This window comes from Heloderma suspectum, chromosome 2 (assembly GCF_057233095.1).
Source record: "Heloderma suspectum isolate Gila_16-S chromosome 2, 16-S_ref, whole genome shotgun sequence".
NCBI lineage: Eukaryota > Metazoa > Chordata > Lepidosauria > Squamata > Helodermatidae > Heloderma > Heloderma suspectum.
Genome location: NC_139459.1, coordinates 295,788,247 through 295,814,934, shown reverse-complemented (window position 1 = coordinate 295,814,934; position 26,688 = coordinate 295,788,247). Strand labels below are relative to the sequence as shown.

The following is a 26,688-nucleotide window of genomic DNA, read 5'->3' as shown; positions in this document are numbered from 1 at the left end:
AGAGACTATTCTAGAGTGTTCCACATATTCCTAGCAGTGATATTCTAGACAGTTGCAATGGATGTTTACTCATTGCCTCCTTTGGACCTTTCCTACATGGTCTCATGGGGTCCGATCTTTTCTCCTGTTCATTATGTATATGAGGATGCCTGATACAGATTTGTAATGACATGTTTGCAGCCAGATATGTAGGGCCTAAACATGAGAGAATGCACCCGGTTGAAAAAGGGATTCCTGTTTGGGGACTGCATGTGTGAGAAAGTGGGTATATTGGCCCGAGGACATAACAAGGTTTCCTGTAGCAAAGTGATGTGGTGAACTTTGCTTCCAAACTAAGATGCCAAAGAGCATCCAGTTAATTCTTGTTGTTGTTCAGTCATTCAGTTGTGTCCAACTCTTCTTGACCCCGTGGACCATAGCATTCCAGGCCTTCCTGTCCTGTGCTCTCTCCTGGAGTGTGCTCAAGTCCATATTCATTGCATCGGTGATGCTATCTAGTCATCTCATCCTCTGCCATCCCCTTCTCCTTTTGCCTTCAATCTTTCCCAGCATCAGGGTCTTTTCCAGGGAGTTTTATCTTCGCATTAGGTGGCCAAAATATTTGAGCTTCAGCTTCAGTATCTGTCCTTCCAATGAGCACTCAGGGTTGATTTCCTTTAGGATGGACTGATTTGACCTCCTTGCAGTCCAGGGGACTCGTAAGAGTCTTCTCCAGCACCACAGTTCGAAAGCATCAATTCTTCGATGCTCAGTCTTCCTTATAGTCCAGCTCTCACAGCCATACGTTGCTACTGGGAAAACCATAGCTTTGATTATACGAACCTTTGTTGGCAAGGTGATGTCTCTGCTTCTTCCTATGCTGTCTAGGTTTGTCATAGCTTTCCTCCCAAGGAGCAAGCGTTTTTTAATTTCATGGCTACAGTCACCATCTGCGGTAATCTTGGAGCCCAAGAAAATAAAATCTGTCACTGCTTCCATTTCTTCCCCTTCTATATGCCAGGAAGTGATGGGGCCAGATGCCATGATTTTAGTTTTTTTAATGTTGCGTTTCAAACCAGCTTTTGCACTCTTCATTTTCACCCTCCACAAGAAGCTCTTTAGATCCTCTTCGCTTTCTGCCATTAGGGTGGTATCGTCTGCGTATCTGAGGTTGTTGATAATTCTCCCGGCAATCTTAATTCCGACCTGTGATTCATCCAGCCCGCCATTTCTCATGATGTACTCCGCATATAAATTAAATAAGCAGGGTGACAATATACAGCCTTGTTGTACTCCTTTCCCAATTTTGAACCAATCGGTTGTTCCATGTCCAGTTCTTACTGTTGCTTCTTGACCCTCGTACTGGTTTCTCAGGAGACAGGTAAGGTGGTCTGGTACTCCCATCTCTTTAAGAATTTGCCACAGTTTGTTGTGATCCACACAATCAAAGGCTTTAGCGTAGTCAGTGAAGCAGAAATAGACGTTTTTCTAGAATTCTCTTGCTTTCTCCATGATGCAGCGAATGTTGGCGATTTGATCTCTAGTTCCTCTGCTTCTTCAAAACTCAGCTTGTACTTCCGTTAGTTCTCGGTTCACATGCTGCTGAAACCTAGCTTGTAGGATTTTGAGCATCACCTTGCTGGCATGTGAAATGAGCACAATTGTACGGTAGTTTGAACACTCTTTGGCATTGCCCTTCTTTGGGATTGGAATGTAAACTGACCTTTTCCAGTCTTGTGGCCACTGTTGAGTGTTCCAAATTTGTTGGCATATTGAGTGCAGCACTTTAACAGCATCATCTTTTAGGATCTTAAATAGCTCAGCTGGAATGCTGTCATCTCTGCTAACTTTGTTGTTAGTAATGCTTCCTAAGGCCCACTTGACTTCACTCTCTAGGATGTCCGGCTCAAGTTCAGTGAGCGCACTATCATGGCTTTCAGGGACATTCAGATCTTTCCTGTATCGTTCTTCTGTGTATTCTTGCCACCTCTTCTTAATCTCATCTGCTTCTCTTAGGTCCCTGCCTTCTTGGTCCTTGATCATGCCCGTCTTTGCACAGACGTTCCCTTGAGATCTCCGATTTTCTTGAAGAGATCTCTAGTCTTTCCCATTCTATTGTTTTCTTCAATTTCTTTGCATTGTTCATTTAAGAAGCCCTTCTTGTCTCTCCTTGCTATTCCCTGGAAATCTGCATTCAGTTGGGTATATCTTCCCCTTTCTCCCTTGCTTTTCGCTTCCCTTCTTTCCTCAGCTACTTGTAAAGCCTCCTCAGACAGCCACTTTGCTTTCTTGCATTTCTTTTTCTTTGGGATGGATTGAGTTGCTGCCTCCTGAACAGTGTTACGGACCTCCGTCCATAGTTCCTCAGGCACTCTGTCTATCAGGTCTAATCCCTGAAATCTATTCCTCACCTCCACTGTATATTCATAAGGGATATGATTTAGGTCATACCTGAATGGTTTAGTGATTTTCCCTACTTTCTTCAATTTCAGCCGAAATTTTGCAACAAGAAGCTCATGATCTGAGCCACAGTCAGCTCCAGGTCTTGTTTTTACTGACTTTATAGAGCTTCTCCATCTTTGGCTGCAAAGGACATAATCAGTCTGGTTTCGATATTGACCATCTGGTGATGTCCATGTGTAGAGTCGCCCCTTGTGCTGTTGGAAAAGAGTGTTTGCTATGATCAGTGTGTTCTCTTGGCAAAACTCTGTTAGCCTTTGTCCTGCTTCATTTTGTACACCAAGGCCATGCTTGCCTGTTATCCCAGTGATTTCTTGACTTCCTACTTTAGCATTCCAATCCCCTATGATGAAGAGGACATCTTTTTTTGGTGTTAGTTCTAGAAGGTGTTGTAGGTCTTCATAGAACCGATCAACCTCAGCTTCTTCAGCCTCAGTGGTTGGGGCATAGACTTGAATTACTGTGATGTTGAATGGTTTGCCTTGGATTAACTCTACACAACCTTAAATTATCCCCAACAAATCCTTCTGTTTGTATACATACAGATAGAAGACTGCTGTGATAGCTATGACAAAAGAACTGTTCTAATCTACACGTATAACTGTATGGAAATCTTACACTAGAATTTTTATTAAAGGTAACGTTAGTTGCATTTGCAAAAGAGTTTAAAAAAATGCTTAAAACTAGGGCAAAACACCATTCAATTTCAGATCCCCATTTGTGGCTTTTGACTTTTGAAGTGATGTGAATTCAGTTTGCAGTGGGAGTTAAGGCAGCCATGACTAACTTAACTTCCTTTCATTTCAGTATGCCTGTCTTCTTACTCCACAATAGTCTGCTTATTCTGAGATAAACTACCTTGTCAGAAGCCGCAGATTTGATTTGTAGCATGGGTTTGACTTCTCTGTTTGTCAAGTTGAAGGGTAAGAGAGCAATCTGTTCTCTCTTTCCTGAATAAATCCTAATTAGCCAGTCTTCATTGGGCTAATTGAAAGCAGAGCTATCAGTGGCTGTAAAGTATTGTTTGATCTTGGCTGCGTTATATAAAAAGAGACGATCTTCATGTGCTTGACTCGTTCTTTTCACTTTTAAGTCTTCCTATCTGACCAGCAAAGGAAAATGTGGTACCAATCACAAAGAGGAGTTCTGAATTGTTTATTGCTAAGAGCGTGTCCTGGTTAAAGTGAGCATAGACTTGCAACATTTCATGTTCCCATTTCTGCTCTTATGTGCTTCTTATGAAACTGGGGATGCTAAAAGCAAACTTAGCTTCAGTTTTAGAATCATTAATTAGAACCTGATTACTACACTTCCTGTTCTACTGAGAAAGAGAAAGTAAACAATGGAGGCTAAAATGGTGGGAGTGACTAATACAAACAGAGCAGGCAGATACTGGAAAGAAAAAATAAATGGGCAGACAAGAAGGAAGTGAAGAATGTGTCTCCTGAGAGGTAGAAATGAAACAAAACTGACGCAGGCACTGGAAGATGAAATGGAACAAGAACAAATAAACCGTACTATAGGAAATGAGGTCAAAGCTTTTAAAACAACAAAGCCTAACATATGATTCGCTTTTTCATATTGTGGAGTCACCTAAAATTCATGTTTGGCCAGATTATGTCCAAGACAAGGTTACAACTAGTATAATTTTTTAAATAGTCACGTATATTTTCTAATCACAGCCAGACCAAATCAATTTGGAATGCCGGGTATGGTGCCACCGTATGTCTCTCCTCAGATGCTTAACATTCCACAGTCCCCTCTGCAAGCAAAACATGTGGCAAGTATACTCTGCCCTTTTCTGTCTCTCTTCCTCCCTTCCCCCCACTTCCAGTGTTTCTGCTGCTTGTTAGAAGCATGTGGCATGTATGTGGGTATGAGCAGCTTGCACAGATGTAGGAAAACACAGTCTAATTTGTAATATACTGTTTCTTTAGGCCCAGCATATGTCTAGTCAAGGTAATGCCCAAGGTCAAGGTCCATACCCCTATAGCCTCTCAGAACCAGCCATCACCTTGGACACGGGTGGAAAAAGTCTTTCTGAGCAGAACAACTACAGCAACATTCCTCATGAAGGAAAACATACACCATTATATGAGCGATCCTCTCCAATAAACCCAGCTCAGAGTGGGAGCCCCAATCATGTGGATGCAACCTATTTTCCTGCCTCTTCTACATCATCTTCCTCTGACAATGATGAAGGCAATGGGGGTGCTGTGAAGTAAGTAAGAGGAGTTTAGCAGGATTTGGAAAAAGCAAGTTTTGTATTTGTTGATCCACATAAAAGCCTGCAGATGGGGTGAATGGAAGGGGACTATCGCAGCCCCCTGAAAAACCTCTTCCAAAGTCAGAAATGGGGTGTGCTGTAGTGTGAGGGGCTGAAGGGGAAGGAAGGGATCTTTGATCATGTAGGTGGAGGCACCTTCTGTGAACAGAGTTTCCACTCATCAGAAGTTCCTCTGCCTGGCTTCAGCAATCCTTCCCCTTTCAGTCCCTCACACCATATCCCACCCCATAGGCACTTAGTTGCAGGTCTTATTTAGGAAATCAGTTTACATCAGCTTTGCAACTAAGTCCATAAAGTTTAGTAGCATTATTTATTTATTTCCATTCTATACTGCCCGGTAGCTGAAGCTCTCTGGGTGGTTCACAACAATAATAGCTTTTAAAAAAAAACAACTAATCTTCCACATTTGAATATCTTAGCTCTTTGTAGTCTAAAGGGGTGAAAAAGCTACCTTTTGGAAAGTTTCTCTACCTAGTTGCTTTCCTTGGGGCATCAGGCAAGTGGCTCTTGTCACCTGACTTGTGGGTGTTTAGGACATCACAAAGACAACTCATTTATTCATAAACATTTTAACCTATCCATGTACATGTTCCTCAGGCAGCTTACAAAATCCAAGATAAAATTACATAATACAATATGCTATAATTAAAACATACCACAAAATGTACTAAAGGCAGCAGTTTTAAAAGAAACAACTGAATTAAAATCAAGTTAAAAACTCTGCCTGGTACTGAGATGACATCAGCGTAGGTGTCAGGCAAGCCTTTGGGGGGCCTGCATTCAAGAGGTCGGGTGCCATCACTGAAAGCGCTGTCTTTTGGCTAAAGGCTGAAACTCAAGTGGCACAGGAGCGCAGAAAAGGGCCTCTGCTGAACATACCAGTTCAACAGCACGCACGTGTGCAGGCAGAGGGTCCTTCGAGTGTCATGGACCCCAGCCATAACAGTCGAAACCAAAAAGTCAAATTGAGCCTGAAAATGGACTGGGAGCTAGCGCAATAGAAAAAGGGAGTTGTGTTTTATCTTGATACGACTTTATAGCCCCTTTGAGTTATAACCCCGACAATAAAAATTGTGTGGTATTCTTTCCTCAGTCACGTTGGTGGGAACAAATTGAGCTGGGAAAAAACAGGAACCCAGTCAGAAAATCAAGCACGTGGGGATCCAGGAGACCAAACAAAGGTAGTGTTGTCCGTAGCACTCTGGTCTGTGTGAATGCGGCTTCGAATGCATCATGGCATCTGTGACTTTAAAAAAAATCACTGCTTGGTCACTGGCGAGGAGACCAAGGGCCACTGGGAGACTGTATTCCCTGCTTCCCAAGAAAAATATAATGGCAAGCAGGGGACCAGCCTGGCCCTGTCTGTTGGCTAGAGAAGGAGCAGCTGCAGGGAACTTCCTTGCCCTCCCCAACAGAAAGCATATTTGACTCCAACTGACAGTTGCCCCGGGACTGCAGAGCTGAAAAGAGATATACTCTGGCCTGTGCTGCTGGGTAGGAGACCACAGGCCAGAGGGAGGCTGCACTCCTGTTTCCCAGCAAGAACATCATGGCAAAGGGGAGACAGGCTACTTCATCCATCACCCAGTGAAAGATCTCCTTCACTGCCCCATTCATTCTTCCTTTTGTAGGTATTTGATTTGATGTCTGTTTGATTATGATCCTGCAGGCGGTGACTGTCTTACCTTTTAATATGTGCACAATGCGTAGAAAGTTTTAGGTGCTTTATGAGACAATGATGATAAACTGTTGTACACAGAATTGCCAGTAGTTCAGTTACACTAAGGTGGCAGTCTTGAACACCCTCATTTATTGATTGATTGTGGATTGTATCCAGAACTGTTGTTCTGCCAGTGGAAAGATAGCACTTGTGAAATGGGACATCCTCATTCTCTCCTCCTCCCTGCACCCTCCCTGCGCATGCCATCCAAATCTACTCAGGTTTTGTGGAGGAGACGACGGGAAAGTCCTTTTCTGCATCTGGTATCCTTCTGGAGGAACAACGGTTCTGGATCCAATCCTAGATTTATACATCGTGCCTTCTGCTTATTAGGCACCTGACGTGATGTACAATAAAACATTAAAGCATCACATAACACAGGCTGGGATGTACCAGAACTGAAAGGTTCCCAGAAAGTGAGGCCAGTGCCAAAAAACTAAAACAAGCATCTCCCCCCACCCAATTCCCTGCTGGGAAACTACATTTTTCCCAGCCTTCTCCAAGGAGGCTCCAAATTCCCCTTCACTGTTGTAAAGTAAATTGTGAATAACCTTTGAGCGCTGAAGCAAATGGCAAGTGTGTGGGTGTAGTGTGGTGTTTATTTTAGTTGAAAATACAGAAAAACGTGCTCTCCAAAACTTGTAGGTGCATAATACTTGTATAATTATAACTTTTAAAGAGAGAGAGAGAGTCTCCCTTTCAGAGATGACTTTCTTATATATTACAGGCAGAAGGTTCCTCTACGGTTTCTTCAGGAAACCAGGCAGCTGAAGTTAAAGTGAACCAACCCAGTAGTCCACAAATCCCGTGTCTGTTGTCAATGCCCACTAGGAACCATATGGATATTACCACTCCTCCGTTACCTCCAGTAGCACCTGAAGTATTAAGAGTGGCAGAACACAGACACAAAAAGGGGTTAATGTACCCCTACATCTTTCATGTTCTAACCAAGGTAAGGTGTTCAGATCTGGGTATTGGTAAGACAAGGATTCTAAAAACATCAGATAATGCTTGCTGTCATCTCAGGTTGTAATGAATTAGTGAGTATGTAGCTGGAGCCATGGTGTGTGTAAAGTGAGGAATGATCAGCCTGGTAGTCTTTGGTTCGCAAGGGTTGGTTTTAATGCAGTGTTTTTAACAATGGGCCAGGTCACACAATTGCAGCGAGGGAAATAAGCTATGGCGACTCCCCCCCCCCCCCCCGCTACGCATACTGGTCACATGCTGGCCATATTTCCCTAATTACCCTTGCTGGTGCGGCTTACTCTGTCATCCATACCCGGCAGCATGGCTTGTTGGGGGGTGGGGAGGGGCAGCAAACCCTAAACAACAGCCCAAGAGTTATGTGAGGGTTACTGCCCCCTCAAACAAGCCATGGCGCCTGGGTTTGGACAACACAGCAAGCTGCGCCAGCGAGATAAATGAGGGAAATCCAACCAGCAGACACGACAGAGGAAAGCCATCATGGCTTGTTAATCATGTGTGAACCGGGTCACAGTTTAGAACTTTGGCCCCCTTTGAAATTCTGTTTTTCCAAGAACAATCTCACTGCCAACCATCTATTTTGCTGGATAAATACATGAAGTTTCTTCTGTGCAGTGGCATGCCTCCTGCTGCTACATCCAAGATTCTGTAGGCTTAATGGAAGTTAAAACCATTTAGTAGTGTTACTCATTTCTCACCTCTGCTGCCCTTCTTTGGGCTTGACCCAAAGGAATGAACAGCTCCTTCCACCGTCTGCTGCTTGCGGAATTCCACTCAAAGTCAGGGACAGTGGAGGGAGATGTCTATCCACTGATGCTATTGAGAAACAGTGGACTATTCCAGAGTCTCAGCATTCTCAAATTACCCAGTGGGTCCTGGCCTCCACAATTTGAGGACCAAGATCTCAAGTGTGTTTCTCTTAATGGCAAATATCAAGATGTTTTTGGTCTCAGATTAGCCCACACTTGTCTGGAGGAAGTAGTATGTGAACCTGTAATACATACATACGAGGGTAGATGTGGCTGAAGTGATTTCTCCCCTCATCCCAGCAATCTTATCCAGAGATGTAGAAACTTCTGTAATCATGTGTAGCTGGGTGCATATGTATTTCCAGTTCATACACTCCTCAGCGGTCCTTCTCAGGAACCCCCACCAAAGGAAATGAGGTGGGTGGCTACTAAAAAGAGGGCCTTTTCTGCTGTGGCACCCCAGTTGTAGAATGAGCTTCCCAGAGAGGCTGACCTAGCACCTAAATTGTACTGTTTCCGGTGCCGGGTGAAGACCTTTTTATTTTCCCAGGCATTTTAGTCTTGCAGTTTATGTTTTAAATATGTTACGGTATTTTAAATCTTTGCATTGCTGCTCGGTTTTATTTTTGATTTCTAGTTTTATCTTATATTGTAGTTTTAAACTGTTAAACTTTTATATTGTATCTTATGATGTATTTTATGGCTTTGATTGTTGAAACACTCAGAGACCTTCATCTACTGGGTGGTATAGAAATGTAACAAATAAATAAAATAAACATGGGCAACTGTGAACTAGATGACATTTGCATGGAAAAAATTCAAAGGCAGGGCTTCACATAGACAAAATGCATGAATTGGTCCTAATTGCTGACCAAATGTTTACTACATGGTGTAGCGGAGTCAACAAACTCGCTAAATGGCTATGAATGTTTACTCTTTACATTTATTCTCCAGTAACCTGTTCTTTCCCCATTTCTGCCATCACTTATGCTGCTTTGAAAAATACATAAAAAGGGCTGCTTTGTACAAGGCAATTTTTAAATTTGGGGTGGGATTCCCCCCCCACACACACACGTTCTTGTTTCTCAGCCAGGAAAATTCTCTCCCAGACCATCCTGGTTCAGCTTTCCTAATCAGCTATTTCAGTCTCTTTATCCTCTTCTGTTTTGCTCTGTATCATTTCCCAAGCCTGCCATCGCTGCGTTCAGCAGCACTGTGCTATCATATCCCTAATCATTCCACTAGCTAAGACTTGGAATTTCTTCAGTTATTTCATTTGAGGGCAACTTTCTAATTCTTAATTTCTGGCTTATTTGCAAAAATAAATGTTAAAATAGGTGAAGTCCAGTAAATTTAATTGGAGGTTAACAGAGCAATGCTACATTAAAGGAGGGATGTTGCTTAATCCATGAAGATTGTGGCCCTAGTCATTAAGAACCCGTGTGGGGTAGTGGTTAGACTGCTGGACTAGGACCTGGGAGAACAGGGGTCCTGGTTCAGATCCCTGTTCAGCCATTCATTGGGTGGCCTTCGGCCAGTCACTCAGCTTAGCTTACCTCACAGGGTGGTTGTTGAGATAAAAGGGGAATGTTGTCCTGAGCACCTTGAAGGATAAAAATGGAATTAGTAAAACAGATTTTTGATTGGATTTTCAATTATTTTTAATACCAAATGTGTTAAGGTTTTAAATGCATAGTCCCTTATATGCTGTGAGTATTTTATGAAAGTTGTCCCTAAGTCCAGTAGAGACTACACTAGTAATGTAATGCTTGAATTTGCAGGAGTCCGTATGCTACTAATAATTTTGTTCATGTACAGGGTGAAATTAAAATTGCAGTTTCTATTGAAGATGAAGCAAACAAAGACCTGCCTCCTGCTGCTCTTCTTTATAGGCCAGTTCGTCAGTATGTTTACGGAGTCCTGTTCAGTTTGGCAGAAAGCAGGAAAAAAACAGAGAGGCTTGCTTTTAGAAAGAACAGACTTCCTCCAGAATGTATGTATTTGTCTTTTATTTACTGCTCAGACATCACACCAAAATATAATTTGCACCAACCATGGTTTAGAACAAACTAAGGGTTGACTCCCAAATGTACAGGCAAACTGTGGTTTATGGATACTTGATTGCTTCCATTTTTTGTTGCTATAGTGTGGGCATTTCTGGAGGTGAAGCAATAACTGCTTAATCAGTTCACACATCACACCCTACCATACGTAACACAAACCATGGTTTGCCAACTCATTTCAAACACAGTTTCTGAGTATGCTTTGCTTGGTGATCACAAAGCATGGTTTGTTTGCTTCAGATATCATATCAAACTGTAATTAAGCTTGCTAAGACATCAGCAATACAACAAAAAGAAGCAACCAACTTTAGGTAAAAATTTGCAGTCACAACAGGTCTTGGGGATTGAGCAGGTTATTATGAGAGAAGGCAGTCTTTCACATACCCAGGTCCTAAGCTATTTTAGGGATTTAAAAACCAGCACTTTGAATTATGCCCAGAACCAAACTGCAAGCCGGTACAGATCTTTGAAAACTGGCAAGATATAATAAGCCTCTACCAATAGCCCGGCTACTATATTCTGAATGGGTTGAAGTTTCACCCAGTCATCCAGAGCATTGATAGTTCCATACTAGGCTTGTTTGGATGTAAAGATAAGCCATGGGCCTGTTCTCTTTCCAGTTAAGCCAGAAGTGTAAGCCATGATTTGCTGTTGGCGTATGACTCTGGCTTGTCTGGAGAGAAATAAGTGAGAGTTCCTGTTCTGCATATGATGATACATCATGGACGGTCTGTGGCTTGTTTAGCCGCTCCTCCCTGCAGGAGGAGCAAAGCAGGAGTGATTGGGCAGTGTGCACACTGCATAAGCACAAAAGCCAGGGCTCTCCTGGAACCGTGACTTACTAAAATCGAACTGGGCCAGTCTCTCTCCAGGAGAGCCAGTCAGTTAGAATTATTAACATTCTCCTGAATTTTTTAATCCAAATAGTTAGACATTTGTTAAAATGAGAGAACTAATATGTGGATGGTTAACATAAGATATATTTCAGAAGTAACAAGCAGCTGGTGTCTTTGCAGTCTGCAAGTTCTTGTAAAATCCTGAAACTCTTGGCTGTAGCTTCTTTTTAAAAATCAAGTCTTTTCCATAATTTTCTATCTAGTGTCATAAAAATATTAGGCAAATTTATGTAGATTATATTTACCTGTGCTTCTTATCTGAAGCATATCGTATCATATTTCTAATCTTGAACAAGTTATTCATCTTGCATCTGTAAAAAGATCAACGACTTTTGTTTGATCAACAGGCTTCTATTACAGCAAGATTTATAAAAGACGTCATTCTATAGACTGAAGTTAGTTCAAGCTGTAGCTACAAAAGGATCACTAAGGGCACAATGCCATGTTTAGAGAGAAAAAAGTTCTACAACTCCCAGCATGCCCCAGCCAGCTGTGGCTGGCTGGGGCATGATGGAAGTTGTAGGTCTTTTTTTTTCTGTCTAAACATGTATACCATTTGTGCCCTAATAGGTCCAATTTTAATCTCTCACCCACTGACTTTAATAAATGGTAATTGTGTTAGACTGTTTCATGGAATTTTAAACTTTTAAAATACTTACCTTCCGTAACTGCCTCCCCTCAAACCCATACTTCACCCTCCTGCCTTCTCAACAGATATACTTTCATGTATTAAAGTACGTTGTGTGCTTCTGATATTAATTACTCATACTTCATCACTTTTTCAGTAGATGCCTCTAGTCACTGGATATATTCTTTTTCCCATGCACCTACATTTATTGTAGCTGAAAGACATCTCATTACAGTCTTGTTCTCCAACTTTACTTTCCTGGAGGTAGTTATTAAAAGTATAATCGCAGCACACCATGAAACCAACTTTCTGTTTATTTTAGAGTAACTCTTAAAAGCACCACGTTGGAGGACTGAACTAAGTACTCTGCTATCTTGTATTCCGTGGTAAATAGGTTTCTATCCTGAATGTACACACAAATAAATCGGCAATAACACAGAATGAATGGCACTAAACTTGAGGGAGCGGGGGTGTTCCCTTGCAAATATATAACTTGATTTTTCTGTAACTGCTAGAAACTTTAAGCAATAAATCTAAGTTACAGCTCAATGACAGGAATTACAGAGCAATCCAAATTGTAAAGTGAAACTTATTCCACACCTGATACTACTTCTGGGATCATATTCATTGTAGCTGGACATGAAGGAATTCAGCAAACACCAAGCATATACAATTGGACTCAATTCACCGGAAACTTGCCCTGCACAAGGCCTGCTGAAATCAATGTAGCCTTCTGATATAATATAATTAGATCAAATTCATAAGGAAGGGGGGCATGGGAGCTGCATTTCCAGTGCCTTTGGGAAGCTGCCCTATACCAAGTCAAACCAGTGGTCCGTCTAGCTCAGTATTGTCTACTCTGACAGCAGCTCTCTAGAGTTTCAGCCAGATATCCATGCCAGCCCTACCTGGAGGTAGGGATGTCGGAGAAATCCGCAATGGAATGAAATGAGTTTGGATTTTCATGAATCTGACCTGCGGCTTCTGCAGAGGACTGGCTTTTCCCCTGTCAAGACGGATTCCACAGACTTGTGGGCCATTTTTCTAACTTTCCCGAATTTTGTGAAAATTTTGTGAAAAGAGAGCATCAGCTATTGGGCGGTATAGAAATGAAATAAATAAAATAAGAAATGAAATAAATAAAAATAAAATATCATTGTAGAAACATGTGCAAAATTAAAGAACGGGCAAAAAATGTGCATTTCCCCCAATAGGCTAAAGCACGAAAATGCACATTTTGGGGGGATTTGCGCATTTTTGTACGTGCAAATTTGTGCAAATGCTCACTTGCCCAAATTCAGAAACAGAGCCCCCGATTCTGTCAATGTGTGGACGACAGAACAAAAGGCACCTGACAATCCGCAAAACACAGATGGAACGGATTTTGCACAGTCCATACATCCCTACCTGGAGGTGCTGGGGTTTGAACCTGGGACCCTTTGCCCGCAAGGCATGTGCTCTACCACTGAGCTATGGCTCCTCCTCTTCCCTGAGGTCTTTCAACACTGTTCTGGAAACCTGACAGAGGAAAAGCATGCAAAAGGGTTATGTGCCTCTTCTCCTCTCTACCAGTTCTTGCCTGCAGATTGTCTCTTTGATGCTGCTTTGCAGAGAATAAACAGTTGCCTGGGTTTCCAGATATGAGTTTGCTACAGAATGTGTAGTTCTGGCCTTATTTCAGCTTTCAGAAAAACACTTGTTGGTTATTTTTCAGTAAGCAGACATAATATTTCTGTTTTCTGCATTGCATTCTGGATATCACTTGCAGTTTAAACACAGCTGAATTTAGGTTGGCAGTGGTGCCAGACAGTTGCTATAAAAACTTCAGACCTGAAGGGAATAACAGAACCTTGTGAAGTGCAGAAATTATTATTCACCATTATTGCCTTAACCCAGTTTATTTCAGAATCTTTGTTTCCGGTCTTCACAAATCTCAGTTAAGACCGGAACTGGGTAATTATGGCTACCAGCTTTGGAACAACCAACTTCAACTCGTGGTTAAGATCCTAGCTTGTTTCAAAACTTGTAAATCATAGCTTCCTGGTCTGACAGAACAGGAAACTGGATGAATTGGAATCTTCCATATTGCATTCAGGTACGCTGCAAAGGCAGGAAAGAAAGAAGCACAAGGCTAGTTTATATCGCTGTTTATTAAGATGAGATACGATAATGTGAATGTGACCAGGGTTTCTCTATAGCATGCCCCTATAGCAAGCCTCATGTTCGGATGAGCAACCTAGATAAAACCCCAGATCTTCTTTTTGCTGTGTCTCCTTTCACTGGTTCTTTAAATGTAGCTTCCCTGCACAGCTCACCTACAAACAAATAAACATTTTAATAAAATCACAAAATAACACATAGTCAACAGAAATAGTCCTAAGTTTAAAAAAAAAAAATCAAAATCCCTGTCTTAAAAGTTTTGCATTTCACTGAATCAGTGGAATATAAGTCTATTTGGGGTATAGTCTGGGCAACATTGATTAACAATTAGTTAATGATATGGCATGTTGCAAGTCCATATTCATTCTTATGACGTTGATCTGTAAAGTGTGGATGCTTTAAATATAAATTGTGTAAGTGCAAATTGCATATACTGGCTAGAATTCAGTCTTGGGAAATTGCTTGGCTATTACAGTACTTGTACATAAAGCTGAAAGTGTTTGGTTTCCTTTTTTATTCTGCAGTCTCACCAGTGATAATTAAGGAATGGGCTGCTTACAAAGGGAAGTCTCCCCAGACTCCTGAGTTGGTAGAAGCTCTTGCATTTAGGGAATGGACCTGTCCCAATTTGAAGAAACTGTGGCTGGGGAAAGCAGTAGAGGACAAGAATCGACGAATGAGGGCGTTCTTGGCCTGTATGAGGTCAGACACACCAGCAATGCTGAACCCTACAAATGTGCCCACTCACCTTATGGTGCTCTGTTGTGTATTAAGGTAAGGATCTTGACTGGCTTTAGTGTAGGATAAAACTTCAGCTTGGTAACATGTGTCTGCCTTTTTAGCCCTAGTAGAGTTCATGATTTTGACAGTAATTTGTATAATGTGAAGTCATGGCTTCCAGCTGTACGTTGCCTACATTGTTGTTTCTCACAACAATTTCCTCTGATATGTGGGCAAGTAATGACTTCTTGTTTTTTGGTGTCTTGATATTTTGATTGATGGCCACTTCTTTAACAGCCCTGCTCTTTGCAAGACAATTCTTAAATATATCCACACTCTAGTAGTTAAGGATAAACCTTCGCTTTTTCACGTTTTTCATAAGAGGCAAGGGTTATTAAACTTACCCATGAAGAAAGGTATAAAAGTGTGTGGTATCTATCTATCAGCTGCCAGCTAAGGACCTTCTTTTTCAGTACCATTATATTTTCTTGAGGGTGATGATTATTAACATGTTGATATTGAATAAATGTTCAGATGACTAGAAATAATGTAATTGTATTGTTTTAGCATTACTTTCTTTGTACTGATAGCATCCTTAAAAATTGCCTTATGTTTCTCAACTAATCATAGCATAACTGAATTTTGTTAGGCTCTCTCTAAAAAGACCTATAGATAAATAATTATGTGGGAATATGCCAAAAAAACCCAGCACCGGGACAACTTCTGGGTGCTTTTAGTGATGCCGTAGAAGAGGCAAGGGGATAAAAGGGAATGATACTATAGGTCTAATCCATTAAAGGCAGTTGTTTAAATCCTGAATTTCCTTCCCTGAATGTAACAGAGTTCTGTTCACAGAACCAGGCTTTTGTTGTCTCGCCTTTCCCTCTACAGCCTCCTGAAAATTTGCTCCTGAAGGTTGGGAGACTCTTATTTATTTATTTAAAACATTTATATCCCACCTTATATCATTAAGTTCTCAGGGTGGTTATGGAGTCTGGGATATATCGGAGGGGTGTGTGGACAGGGTGTCAGTGGAAATCCCCCACCCCCCACCCACATGAGTGAAATCGAACCTTAGGATCCAAGCCACGGTGTCCAAACCATGACTTTAGTCAAACCAATGCAGTCCATGTGCTGTATATCAGTTTAATCTCACATGAAAGTAATGGTTACATTCAAGCCTGACCATTTGGCAGTGGAATGGACCCCACATGGTCTTCCTCTTCCCCCTGCAGCCCCACATACACACACACCCCAAATCTGCTCCAGAGGGTTGGGGGACACTCTGGAGTATGTTTGGGAGACACGAGGGGGGCTATGGATTTCATTCCAAATTTAGCCTGCTTGAATTGGCTGTACAGAGAAATCATAAGTAATAGTTCTTAAGCTTTTCAAACAATATTGAATCTAAGATCCCCTGCCTTCGTAGGTATATGGTGCAATGGCCTGGGGTTCGGATACTTCGTCGCCAGGAACTTGATGCCTTCCTGGCTCAAGCTTTATCTCCAAAACTCTATGAACCTGACCAACTACAGGAACTAAAGGTGACTTTTAAACAGGGGTTCTCTGGGACCTTTAATCCATACTAATTCAAGCAGTTGGTAGAGAATCATGCTTTTCTTTGTTGGTACTCTTAACCTCATCCAGGTATGTGTGTTGTCCAATAAAATAATACATGGGCATGAAGAGTTTGATTCAACTTCAGGTCAATTCTGACTTGTTGATCATGATATCAGTTCGAGTTTAAAAAGAAATCTGCTGGTTCCTGACTGTTCTTTGTTTGGTATTGCATTTGTTTTATGTTTTACATTAATGGCTTTCAAACCTCCATCCTTGGCGAATCTTTCACTGTCATTTTTCTGTTTCATTTCTTCTTTTTGCTTAGGAACCCCTGCATTTCAGACACAGGGTCTATGTAGCAGAGCATTCTGGAGGCTTATGTGTTACCCTTAACATGTGTTACCCTTATATAGTACACTTAACAAACTTAAAATTTAATATTTTACTTTGTCTTTCTTATATATGATCCCCCCCCCCCCGTTTTTGTAAACTACCTTGGCAGATAGGTAACCTTGTCTTGTCAATTTCCTTGTATGTTACCTCTTCTCCTTCATTGCTGCCTTTGACAGCTGAAACAGACAAGGAAATTGATCAGGCAAGATGCTACATATCAGACAGCCATCAGTGCACATTTGCACACCTGCAAAAGATGGACAAAAACAATGATAATTTTTAAAAATCGCAACCCCTCCCAATTCTGCATTTTTGAGGCATCGATGTTTTTTCCAAAACCAGAGAATGAAAAGGGGTAGCGATGTAGACAAGATGGGTTTTGCCACAAAGTCCTCTGGGATACGTGCCAGAGCCAGCTGGAAGACAGAGGCTGAAGGAGGGAGAGAACAACCCACGGCAAGCCCAATCATCTGCCAGGCGTACCGTGAGTTTTTCAGTGAGCAACCCACACAATGTAGCTTATTCACAGGGCTGGCTTAGTGTTATGTGCGAACCTGCCCATAGTCATCGAGGAACAGAATGAATAAAATATCTTTTTAATGGATTACTATTTAAATTGGATTTATTTTATTCATTGTGTTTGCATTCCAACTATAGTATAGAAAGTGTCCTTTAAAGGAATAAACTAAGTTAAAATGAATATTTAATGCAAACATGTCAAAGCTTACACATACCTCTTAAACTGAATTTTGGCCCTGTATCAAACCCATTGAGTTAGGATTGCTTTTTAGGTAAGAGAGAGAACTGTGGGGGAAATATTTGAGGTCAAGGTTATGTATTATGTTATTAAGGGCTCCCTGCTGGACCAGAGCACTGGCCATTACCACAAGTGCTGGAGGTGCTGTCTTGCATCTCAAGTGAGATACAACCTAGGTGACCTTATACTCCTTTTTTATACTTCCTTAAAACCTGAGATCTGCAATGCATTCAGTTTCAAATTAGTAATATCTGTGAGCAATATCTTATTTAATACTAGTGGTAATGTAAATTACGTTGCAGTAGTATAAGCTACTTCATGGATCACTGCCTTGTCGTGGCGAAGGGGCTTGTGTAACTCAGTAAAGCCATGACCTATGCCGTGCAGGGCCACCCAAGATGGACAGGTCATGGTGGAGAGTTCTGACAAAATGTGATCCACTGGAGAAGGAAATGGAAACCCACTCCAGTATTCTTGCCAAGAAAATCCCATGGAACGTATCACAAGGCTAAAAGAGATGACGCTGGAAGATGAGCCACTCAGGTCGGAAGGTGTCCAATATACTACTGGGGAAGAGCGGAGGGAATTTCCAAGTAGCTCCAGAAAGAGCGAAGCGGCTGGGCCAAAGCCGAAAGGACACTCAGCTGTGGATGTGTCTGGTGGTGAAAAGGAAGTCCGATGTTGTAAAGAACAATATTGCTTAGGAACCTGGAATGTCAGATCAATGAATCAAGGTAAGCTGGAGGTGGTCAAACATGAGATGGCAAGATTGAACATCGACATCTTGGGAATCAGCGAACTAAAATGGACAGGCATGGGCAAATTTAATTCAGGTGACCATCATATCTACTACTGTGGGCAAGAATCCCTTAGAAGAAATGGAGTAGCACTCATAGTCAACAAAAGGGTGGGAAAAGCAGTCCTGGGGTACAATCTCAAAAACGACAGAATGATCTCAGTACGAATCCAAGGCAAACCATTCAACATCACAGTAATTCAAGTCTATGCCCCAACCAGTGAGGCCGAAGAAGCTGAGGTTGATCGGTTCTATGAAGACCTACAACACCTTCTAGAACTAACACCAAAACAAGATGTCCTCTTCATCATAGGGGATTGGAATGCTAAAGTTGGAAGTCAAGAAATAACCAGGATAACAGGCAAGCATGACATTGGTGTACAAAATGAAGCAGGACAAAGGCTAATAGAGTGTTGCCAAGAGAACACGCTGATCATAGCAAACACTCTTTTCCAACAGCACAAGAGACGACTCTACACATGGACATCACCAGATGGTCAATATCGAAACCAGATTGATTATGTACTTTGCAGCCAAAGATGGAGAAGCTCTACACAGTCAGTAAAAACAAGACCTGGAGCTGACTGTGGCTCAGATCATGAGCTTCTTGTTGCAAAATTTCGGCTGAAATTGAAGAATGTAGGGAAAACCACTAAACCACTCAGGTATGACCTCAATCATATCCCTGATGAATATACAGTGGAGGTGAGGAATAGATTTAAGGGATTAGACCTGTTAGAGTGCCTGAGGAATTATGGTCAGAGGTTCGTAACATTGTACAGGAGGCAGCGACTAAAACCATCCCAAAGAAAAAGAAGTGCAAGAAAGCCAAGTGGCTGTCTGATGAGACTTTACAAGTAGCTGAGGAAAGAAGGGAAGCGAAAAGCAAGGGAGAAAGGGGAAGATATATCCAACTGAATGCAGACTTCCAGAGAATAGCAAGGAGAGATAAGAAGGCCTTCTTAAGTGAACAGTGCAAAGAAATCGAGGAAAACAATAGAATGGGAAAGACTAGAGTTCTCTTCAAGAAAATTGGAGATCTCAAGGGAACGTTTTGTGCAAAGACGGGCATGATAAAGGACAAAGAAGGCAGGGACCTAACAGAAGCAGAAGAGATTAAGAAGAGGTGGAAAGAATACACAGAAGAACTATACAAGAAAGATCTTAATGTCCCTGATAGCCGCGATGGTGCAGTCACTGAACTTGAGCCAGACATCCTCGAGAGTGAAGTCAAGTGGGCCTTAGGAAGCATTAGTAACAAAAAAGCTAGCGGAGATGACAGTCTTCCAGCTGAGCTATTTAAAATCCTAAAAGATGATGCTGTTAAAGTGCTGCATTCAATATGCCAACAAATTTGGAACACTCAACAGTGGCCACAAGACTGGAAAAGGTCAGTTTACATTCCAATCCCAAAGAAGGGCAATTGCGCTCATTTCATGTGCTAGCAAGGTTATGCTCAAAATCCTACAAGCTAGGTTTCAGCAGTATGTGAACCGAGAACTACCGGAAGTAAAAGCTGGGTTACAAAGAGGCAGAGGAACTAGAGATCAAATCACCAACATCCGCTGGATCATGGAGAAAGCAAGAGAATTCTAGAAAAACATCTACTTCTGCTTCATTGACTACGCTAAAGCCTTTGATTGTGTGGATCACAACAAACTGTGGCAAATTCTGAAAGAGATGGGAGTACCAGACCACCTTACCTGTCTCCTGAGAAACCTGTACGAGGGTCAAGAAGCAACAGTAAGAACTGGACATGGAACAACCGATTGGTTCAAAATTGGGAAAGGAGTACAACAAGGCTGTATATTGTCACCCTGCTTATTTAACTTACATGCAGAGTACATCATGAGAAACGCCAGGCTGGATGAATCACAGGTCGGAATTAAGATTGCTGGGAGAAATATCAACAACCTTAGATACATAGACGATACTACCCTAATGGCAGAAAGCGAAGAGGATCTAAAGAGCCTCTTGTGGAGGGTGAAAGTGGAGAGTGCACAAACTGGTTTGAAATGCAACATTAAAAAAACTAAGATCATGGCATCTGGCCCCATCACTTCCTGGCATATAGAAGGGGAAGAAATGGAAGCAGTGACAGATTTTATTTTCTTGGGCTCCAAGATCACCTCAGGCGGTGACTGTAGCCATGAAATTAAAAGACGCTTGCTCCTTGGGAGGAAAGCTATGGCACACCTAGACAGCATATTAAGAAACAGAGACATCACCTTGCCAACAAAGGTCCGTCTAATCAAAGCTATGGTTTTCCCAGTAGTAACGTATGGCTGTGAGAGCTGGACTATAAGGAAGGCTGAGCGCCGAAGAATTGATGCTTTCGTACTGTGGTGCTGAAGAAGACTCTTACGAGTCCCCTGGACTGCAAGGAGGTCAAATCAGTCAATCCTAAAGGAAATCAACCCTAACTGTTCATTCGAAGGACAGCTACTGAAGCTGAAGCTGAAATATTTTGGCCACCTAATGCGAAGAGAAAACTCCCTGGAAAAGACCCTGATGCTGGGAAAGATTGAAGGCAAAAGGAGAAGGGGATGGCAGAGGTTGAGATGGCTAGATAGCATCACCGGTGCAGTGAACATGAACTTGAGCACACTCTGGGAGAGAGTGGAGGACAGGAAGGCCTGGCGTGCTATGGTCCATGGGGTCACGAAGAGTCGGACACGACTTAACGACTGAACAACAAGTGTAAGCTACCTCTAGCACAACGGCAGTAGCGTTTGCTTGTGCAATGGGTTTCCTTCTGCCAATAGCATCAATAGTGTTTGTTAGCGAAACATAATTTATGTAACACTGGTGCCGAATAGGATACTGCCCTGTGACCGTACTAACCGAATGAAATGGACCTTTGTTTCCCATCTCATAAAGAAATAATATTCTGCCCAATAGCTTTTTGCTTCAGGAAGGTTCTGTGCACTTGTAAGTGGTCTTGCTTTAAAGTCCCTGCATGTTTTATAGAGAAAGTTAAATACATTGATGTCACAAGTTGCCCCTCTCTCTTTGACTCTAACCAGATATAATGCTGTAGTGCAAATGACATTTGGGCCCCATGATCCAAGTTTTTGAAATAGATCCTAGGTGGTACAAAGGATCTGTTTAATTGCAAACCAGCATGTTTTAATTATTATAGGAACTGGTTCTTTGCCTTTTGTTCAGGAAATATGTGAAATATAAATTGAAAACTTGATTAAAATTATGATCTTTTTTTAATGATGCCTTAAATTGGTTCATCCTGCCAAGGAACCCTGAAAACCTTCTGAGGAGTACTCCTGCGTTCACACCTTGAAAACCATTGACATGGCTTTCTGTACCCCAAAAAGGTTCCAGATACGATCATAATAATATATAATTAATACATTATAATAAAAGATGCAGGGAGAAACAGAAATTCTGATAAAAGTTAAAAATAATTTCATGCATAATATATGTAAAACATTCAACAGGAAGTGTTTGGGTTTTTGTTCTGTTTTTAGTAATTGGAGCTTTTTAATGAGAATTCTGATAGGGTCATTTTCATTTTTTGCTTGTCTTTCCCCTTTCTGTGGATCTTTCCTTTCTTCCCTTGCTCCACTTTTCTGTCTTTTCTTTCCTGCTGCTCGCTGCTTCCCTGCTAACACCCTACCTCACACCATGGCTCTATCAACTGGTATAGGGTTGAAGACAGCATGCTGGGCTAAACTGCTCATTGGCCAGACCCAGTAAGGCAGTATTTGTATTCTGAATGTACATTACACCAGTTATCAGTATGAGCTTAGAATTACAGGTGAATGACTTGGAAAAGAACCATACCTGGATAAAAGTTATTTTATCTTCCAAAATGCAAGCATGTAGACCATTTCTGTGTTCCTTAGACCTCTCTGTCTGAAAAGCAGCCTAGGTTTAACAGTCTAGGAACTACAATATGCTTTTAAGTCAATAGTAGTGCATACTTCATAATACTTTAGGCATGTTGTTCACAATGTATAACACTTGATTGCTATAATGCTGCAGTATCTATTGCAGTTCTGACATTTTCAACATGAGTTTGCCTTATGGCAATATTTTCTGATTATTAGGTAGACAAATCAGATTCATGCTGAGATTTGAGCTAATGGTTGCTGCCCCATAATCCACCCACCCAGTTTACCTGAGAAATTTGAGCTGCCCAGTATTTATGACCTAGCCAGTGTCCAGCTTGAAGACATATGCTGATATTATACTTGTGTGCGAGGTCTGTTCATGGAAGGGCCTTCAGTCCAGCAGAGGTGTCCATTAATTAAATGTGGAGAGAGTAAATATTTGCCTAATCCTCCTCCTCCCTGTAGCTCCCCCCTTGCCACCTTTTATGCTGTACCAGAAGGTCCCCAGACCCTTCAGAATGGATTTTTGGGAGGCACAACATAAATGGGAATCTACCCCCCCCCCCATGTTAGTGGACACCAGGAGCATCCTTTCTAGGAGTAGAACTCTGCTCATGGGATATTTGGATCCATCCAACTCTGTATTTTTGGATGATTAGAGTTCTTTCAGATATCACAACACTATCTTGAGCAAGCTGTTTTCCCTGAACACAGAATATTAGGATCTAGGCCCCTGCTTCATATTGAGTCAGATCAATGGCTCATCCCTCTATTACCATCAGTTCTAACTGTTAGCAGCTCCTCAGTTTCTTAGCTAAAGATTCCAATCTTGATGCCTTTAATTGGACATGGTGAGGATGTAACTTAGAGACCTATAAATTCATTAGGACAGTGGGCAGAAGGTAGATCTCTGGATGATTTGCAATAGACTGGCAGGGATTTCTGATCCCGAATTGTTTAATAATAGCAACAAAATGACCCTGGCTGCTCTAAATTATACTACCAACAAAGCTTGGTGTAATCGAGAATACATTCTTGTGTGGAAGGACTGTGAGCTCTATTCAGTTCTGGTACTCAAAAAAAAATGTCTGGGCTCAGAATTCTTTAATGCGAAGTGTACAGTTTTTGCACCAGGCTCTGTTTAGTGGTTCTCCAGAGTTCTAATAAAGTAGTTTGCCCACCCCTGCATGAGGAAGTGAGATGCCTCTTCCTGGGCATTCAAATGCCACAAAGCCAGCCCAGTTTTCTTCTTTAATATCAGTCCTGAAATAATCCTTAAGACATGCATTAAGTTTATTAATGTTTCTGAATATTAATATTCTAAATATACTAGAAAGTTCTATTAAATTCTATGTCCGATGTTTGCCTCTCTGTTAGTTGGGGGAATCTACATCTCTAATTTCCATAGTACATATTACTAATCAAGCTTTTTCTTCTCCACATGGGATTGGTTTATTTTAAATATTTTCTTACTTGGAACCTAATCGGAACCTAATTCTTTGTCCTCTCATGGGGAGTTCTTCCTCTCCAGCTTCCATCATCAAAGGGAGAAAATAACCACATAGAGCCTGTGACTTCTGTGCAGAATCTTGAGTGTCCATGGAAAACTCTCTTTTAAAGAGAGTCAGGAGAGATCCTGTGTCAAATAAGAATGAGATCTATAGGTTCAACCATTCACTTCTCCTCTGGTGAAGGAGGAAGCATGCAAGCCTTACGTCTTCCCAAGGAGAGGGAAGGGAGACATCCAAATAGCCCACTCCCTTGCCGTGGCTTTTCAGCAGTGGTTTAGTTCTGAAAAACATTCCTCAAATTTAGTTGCATTTGTACAGAATTGACGTATATGCCCATTGGGGGTCTAGTATAGAGAGATGTAAACTTTAACTCCACAGACTCTTATTTCAGTAAGCTTTTAAGTGGCTTGCAAGGTCACATGGCTTTATCCATAAAAAGCTGATAGAGCCATTCAGTTCTTAAAATAACAGGTGCTTAATATTGTGTGTTTAGTTTTAAAATAAGCTTGGAAGTTTGGACCTTTGTATGGTATTTAGTCAACTGAAGTTTCATTTCTGTCTTACAAGATTGAAAATCTAGATCCTCGAGGAATTCAGCTGTCAGCATTGTTTATGAGTGGTGTTGATATGGCACTGTTTACAAACGATGCTTGCGGGCAGCCCATTCCATGGGAGCATTGCTGTCCGTGGATGTACTTTGATGGGAAGCTGTTCCAGACCAAGCTCATCAAAGCAAGCCGGGAGAAAGTCCCCCTCATTGACCTCTGTGATGGTCAGGTATGTTGTTTCTCAGATGCTCCTTGGAACTTCTCCAGTTTTGAATGAGATCTGTTAGTCACAAATCCCTGTGATAAAAACAAATGAATAAATATAATGACTACTATAATTAAAATTGCCTTTGGGCATGAACTTGACTTTATTTAGAGGGCTTTTTATCCAAAACTTCAGTAAGTAATATGTTTGTGTGTGACTAAGCGTCTGACAAATCATATTGACTGTATTCTGAGAAACATCCAGAGTCCAACTGAATGCTGAGTTCTCTGTGCGTGTGTGTTCATTCAATTTGAGGGGTTAATGCTTATTTTTGATCAATAAATAATTTTGTAGAGTAGTATATTTGATGGATTAGGAAGGGGTCACTGCATCTTGTTTTACGGAACCTTTATATACCTGTAGATATATGTATGATCTGACAGTTTATCAATACTCCTCCCTAATTGTTGCCTCCCCATGGTCCAGACAGTAGGGTGTTCTCCCTCTCTTTCAACTAGAAGACAGGGGCGTCCAAAGAAAGACTTGGCCAGGGATTGGAGGTGGTACCTTCCAGTAGGGCCTGTTGTTCTCCTGTCTTCCTCTGGTGTCCCACAGAATCAAAGTTAGCCTTTATCAAAGAAATTCTGTTCCTACTGTTCTGATAGATTTAAGGAGTAGGTGGATCCGACTTGGGAAAAATGAATGTGTCTGCATTGTCCAATACCATCAGTCAATTGAACATGTAACATTTATGATATCTACTTTAAACGTTTTTTTTTTTAAGGGAATGAGTTAAGGAGAGTAGGCTCTTGTTTTACAGAGACAGACTCTGTGATTGCTTTCCAGTCAGTCACACTTGTATTTGTGGTCAGCTAGCTGCTGTGACCAGTGCTGCATCATTTAAAAGTTAGTGCAAAAGAAACAACTGCTGTATCCATATACTTGCAGTTTGCTTTCACATTGATGTAAATACATTGGTGTCATGTTCTTTATTGCAGGCTGAACAAGCTGCCAAGGTTGAGAAGATGCGTCAGAGCATCCTTGAAGGCTTAAATTTTTCCAGGCAGAATCATCCGCTCTCTTTCCCTCCGCCACCTGCCATGCCTTTCTATCCAGCTTCTGTATACCCTCGGCACTTTGGGCCAATTCCACCACCTCAGGGCAGGGGCAGAGGCTTTGCTGGTGAGTGTGCTTCACTGTTACAGTGTGTAGCATTTCACACAGTATAGATTGTATGACTGTTGGTGGTGTTATTTGCATAGGGTGTGTGTCCAAATTTGAATAACACTAAACCCTAAAAGTAATCATAAATGTGACCAAAAAATACTGTCATTGATGGGAAACGCTTCATCAAACCAGAAGACATTTCATCTTTATCAGGCTCAGCTGATACAAAAATATCTTGAAATCTGTTTGTAGAAGGAGACCAAAATAAATTGGTACTGAAGTTTAGAGAAGACCATATTAAATATTTAGCTGAATTAAACTGCTCAGATTTTAATAATTTGGATTGCCCCTCTCCATTTTAGAAGGGAAAAGGGCATGCCTGTCTTGCAGGCGTTATTTTTATCAGGTTTCTTCAAACTATAGTCATCGCTGATGTAATGTGTGCCTGCATCTGTGTGAAAGTCTAGTGCAGTCTTCTCCAACCTGGTGCTCTCCAGATGGATTAGACTACAGCTCCCATTATCCTCACTCAGCATGGATGATGGGAGCTGTAGTCCAAAACATCTGGAGTGTGCCAGGTTGGAGAAGACTGGTCTAGTATTTGCATTCATGACATAATTTGAAGGCCATATAAGTCAGTAAAATCAGGTGCCGTTCAATGCTTGTGAAACGTGATCGCATGTGTGGCTGCCGTGATTTTAAGATTAAGGTTACCTATAGGTAAGGGTACCTGAAGGTCAAGTTGTAGCGTCTGACTTGGGAAAGGTTCCTGTACAACTGTAAATTCATAAACTGTTCACGAAACCTGTACCTTGGTCCGTCTCTGGCGGGGCAGTGGGGCTTCCATGTTGGTTCCTTTTGGCTGTGAAATCAGCATGTTCTCAGATAGTCAGCCTTGTGTTTTAGAGAGAAATTGTGCTCACACTTGCAGAGATCAACTGCTTATTTTTCGGGGGAATTCCTATATGCCCCCCCCACCCCTCACAGTTCTCCCCTGTCTCTTTTATCCCGGGTCTCACAGGAGTCTATGGCTTTGGAGGCCCTTATGGGGAAACAGTAGCAACAGGCGCCTATCGGGCCTTCCGGGTGGCTGCTGCGGGAGGACACTCCGGAGCCTTCTCTGGCAATGACAGCAACAGGACTAGCAAGTTTCAGGGCGGTAATTATACCAAACCCCTTTTCTTATTGCTTACAGCAACATCCTCCTTCATCTCCCCTCGGGTCTGAGGCTTCTCACCAATGCCCAATTTCCTT

At 41.7% G+C, this 26,688-nt stretch overlaps 1 protein-coding gene across 3 annotated transcripts in view; it reads left to right on the top strand.

Moving 5' to 3' along the window:
- The window catches only part of FAM120A (family with sequence similarity 120 member A), a 76,269-nt gene that overhangs the window by 36,588 nt on the left and 12,993 nt on the right, over positions 1-26,688 (top strand). For all 3 annotated transcript variants that reach the window (XM_084839974.1, XM_084839973.1, XM_084839975.1), the window contains 10 exons: positions 4,122-4,219; positions 4,377-4,660; positions 5,820-5,907; positions 7,174-7,398; positions 9,998-10,172; positions 14,451-14,700; positions 16,076-16,190; positions 24,082-24,291; positions 25,266-25,449; positions 26,456-26,593. In XM_084839974.1, the coding sequence (XP_084696100.1) occupies positions 4,122-4,219; positions 4,377-4,660; positions 5,820-5,907; positions 7,174-7,398; positions 9,998-10,172; positions 14,451-14,700; positions 16,076-16,190; positions 24,082-24,291; positions 25,266-25,449; positions 26,456-26,593 (1,767 nt within the window). The remainder of the gene's footprint in view (positions 1-4,121; positions 4,220-4,376; positions 4,661-5,819; positions 5,908-7,173; positions 7,399-9,997; positions 10,173-14,450; positions 14,701-16,075; positions 16,191-24,081; positions 24,292-25,265; positions 25,450-26,455; positions 26,594-26,688) is intronic.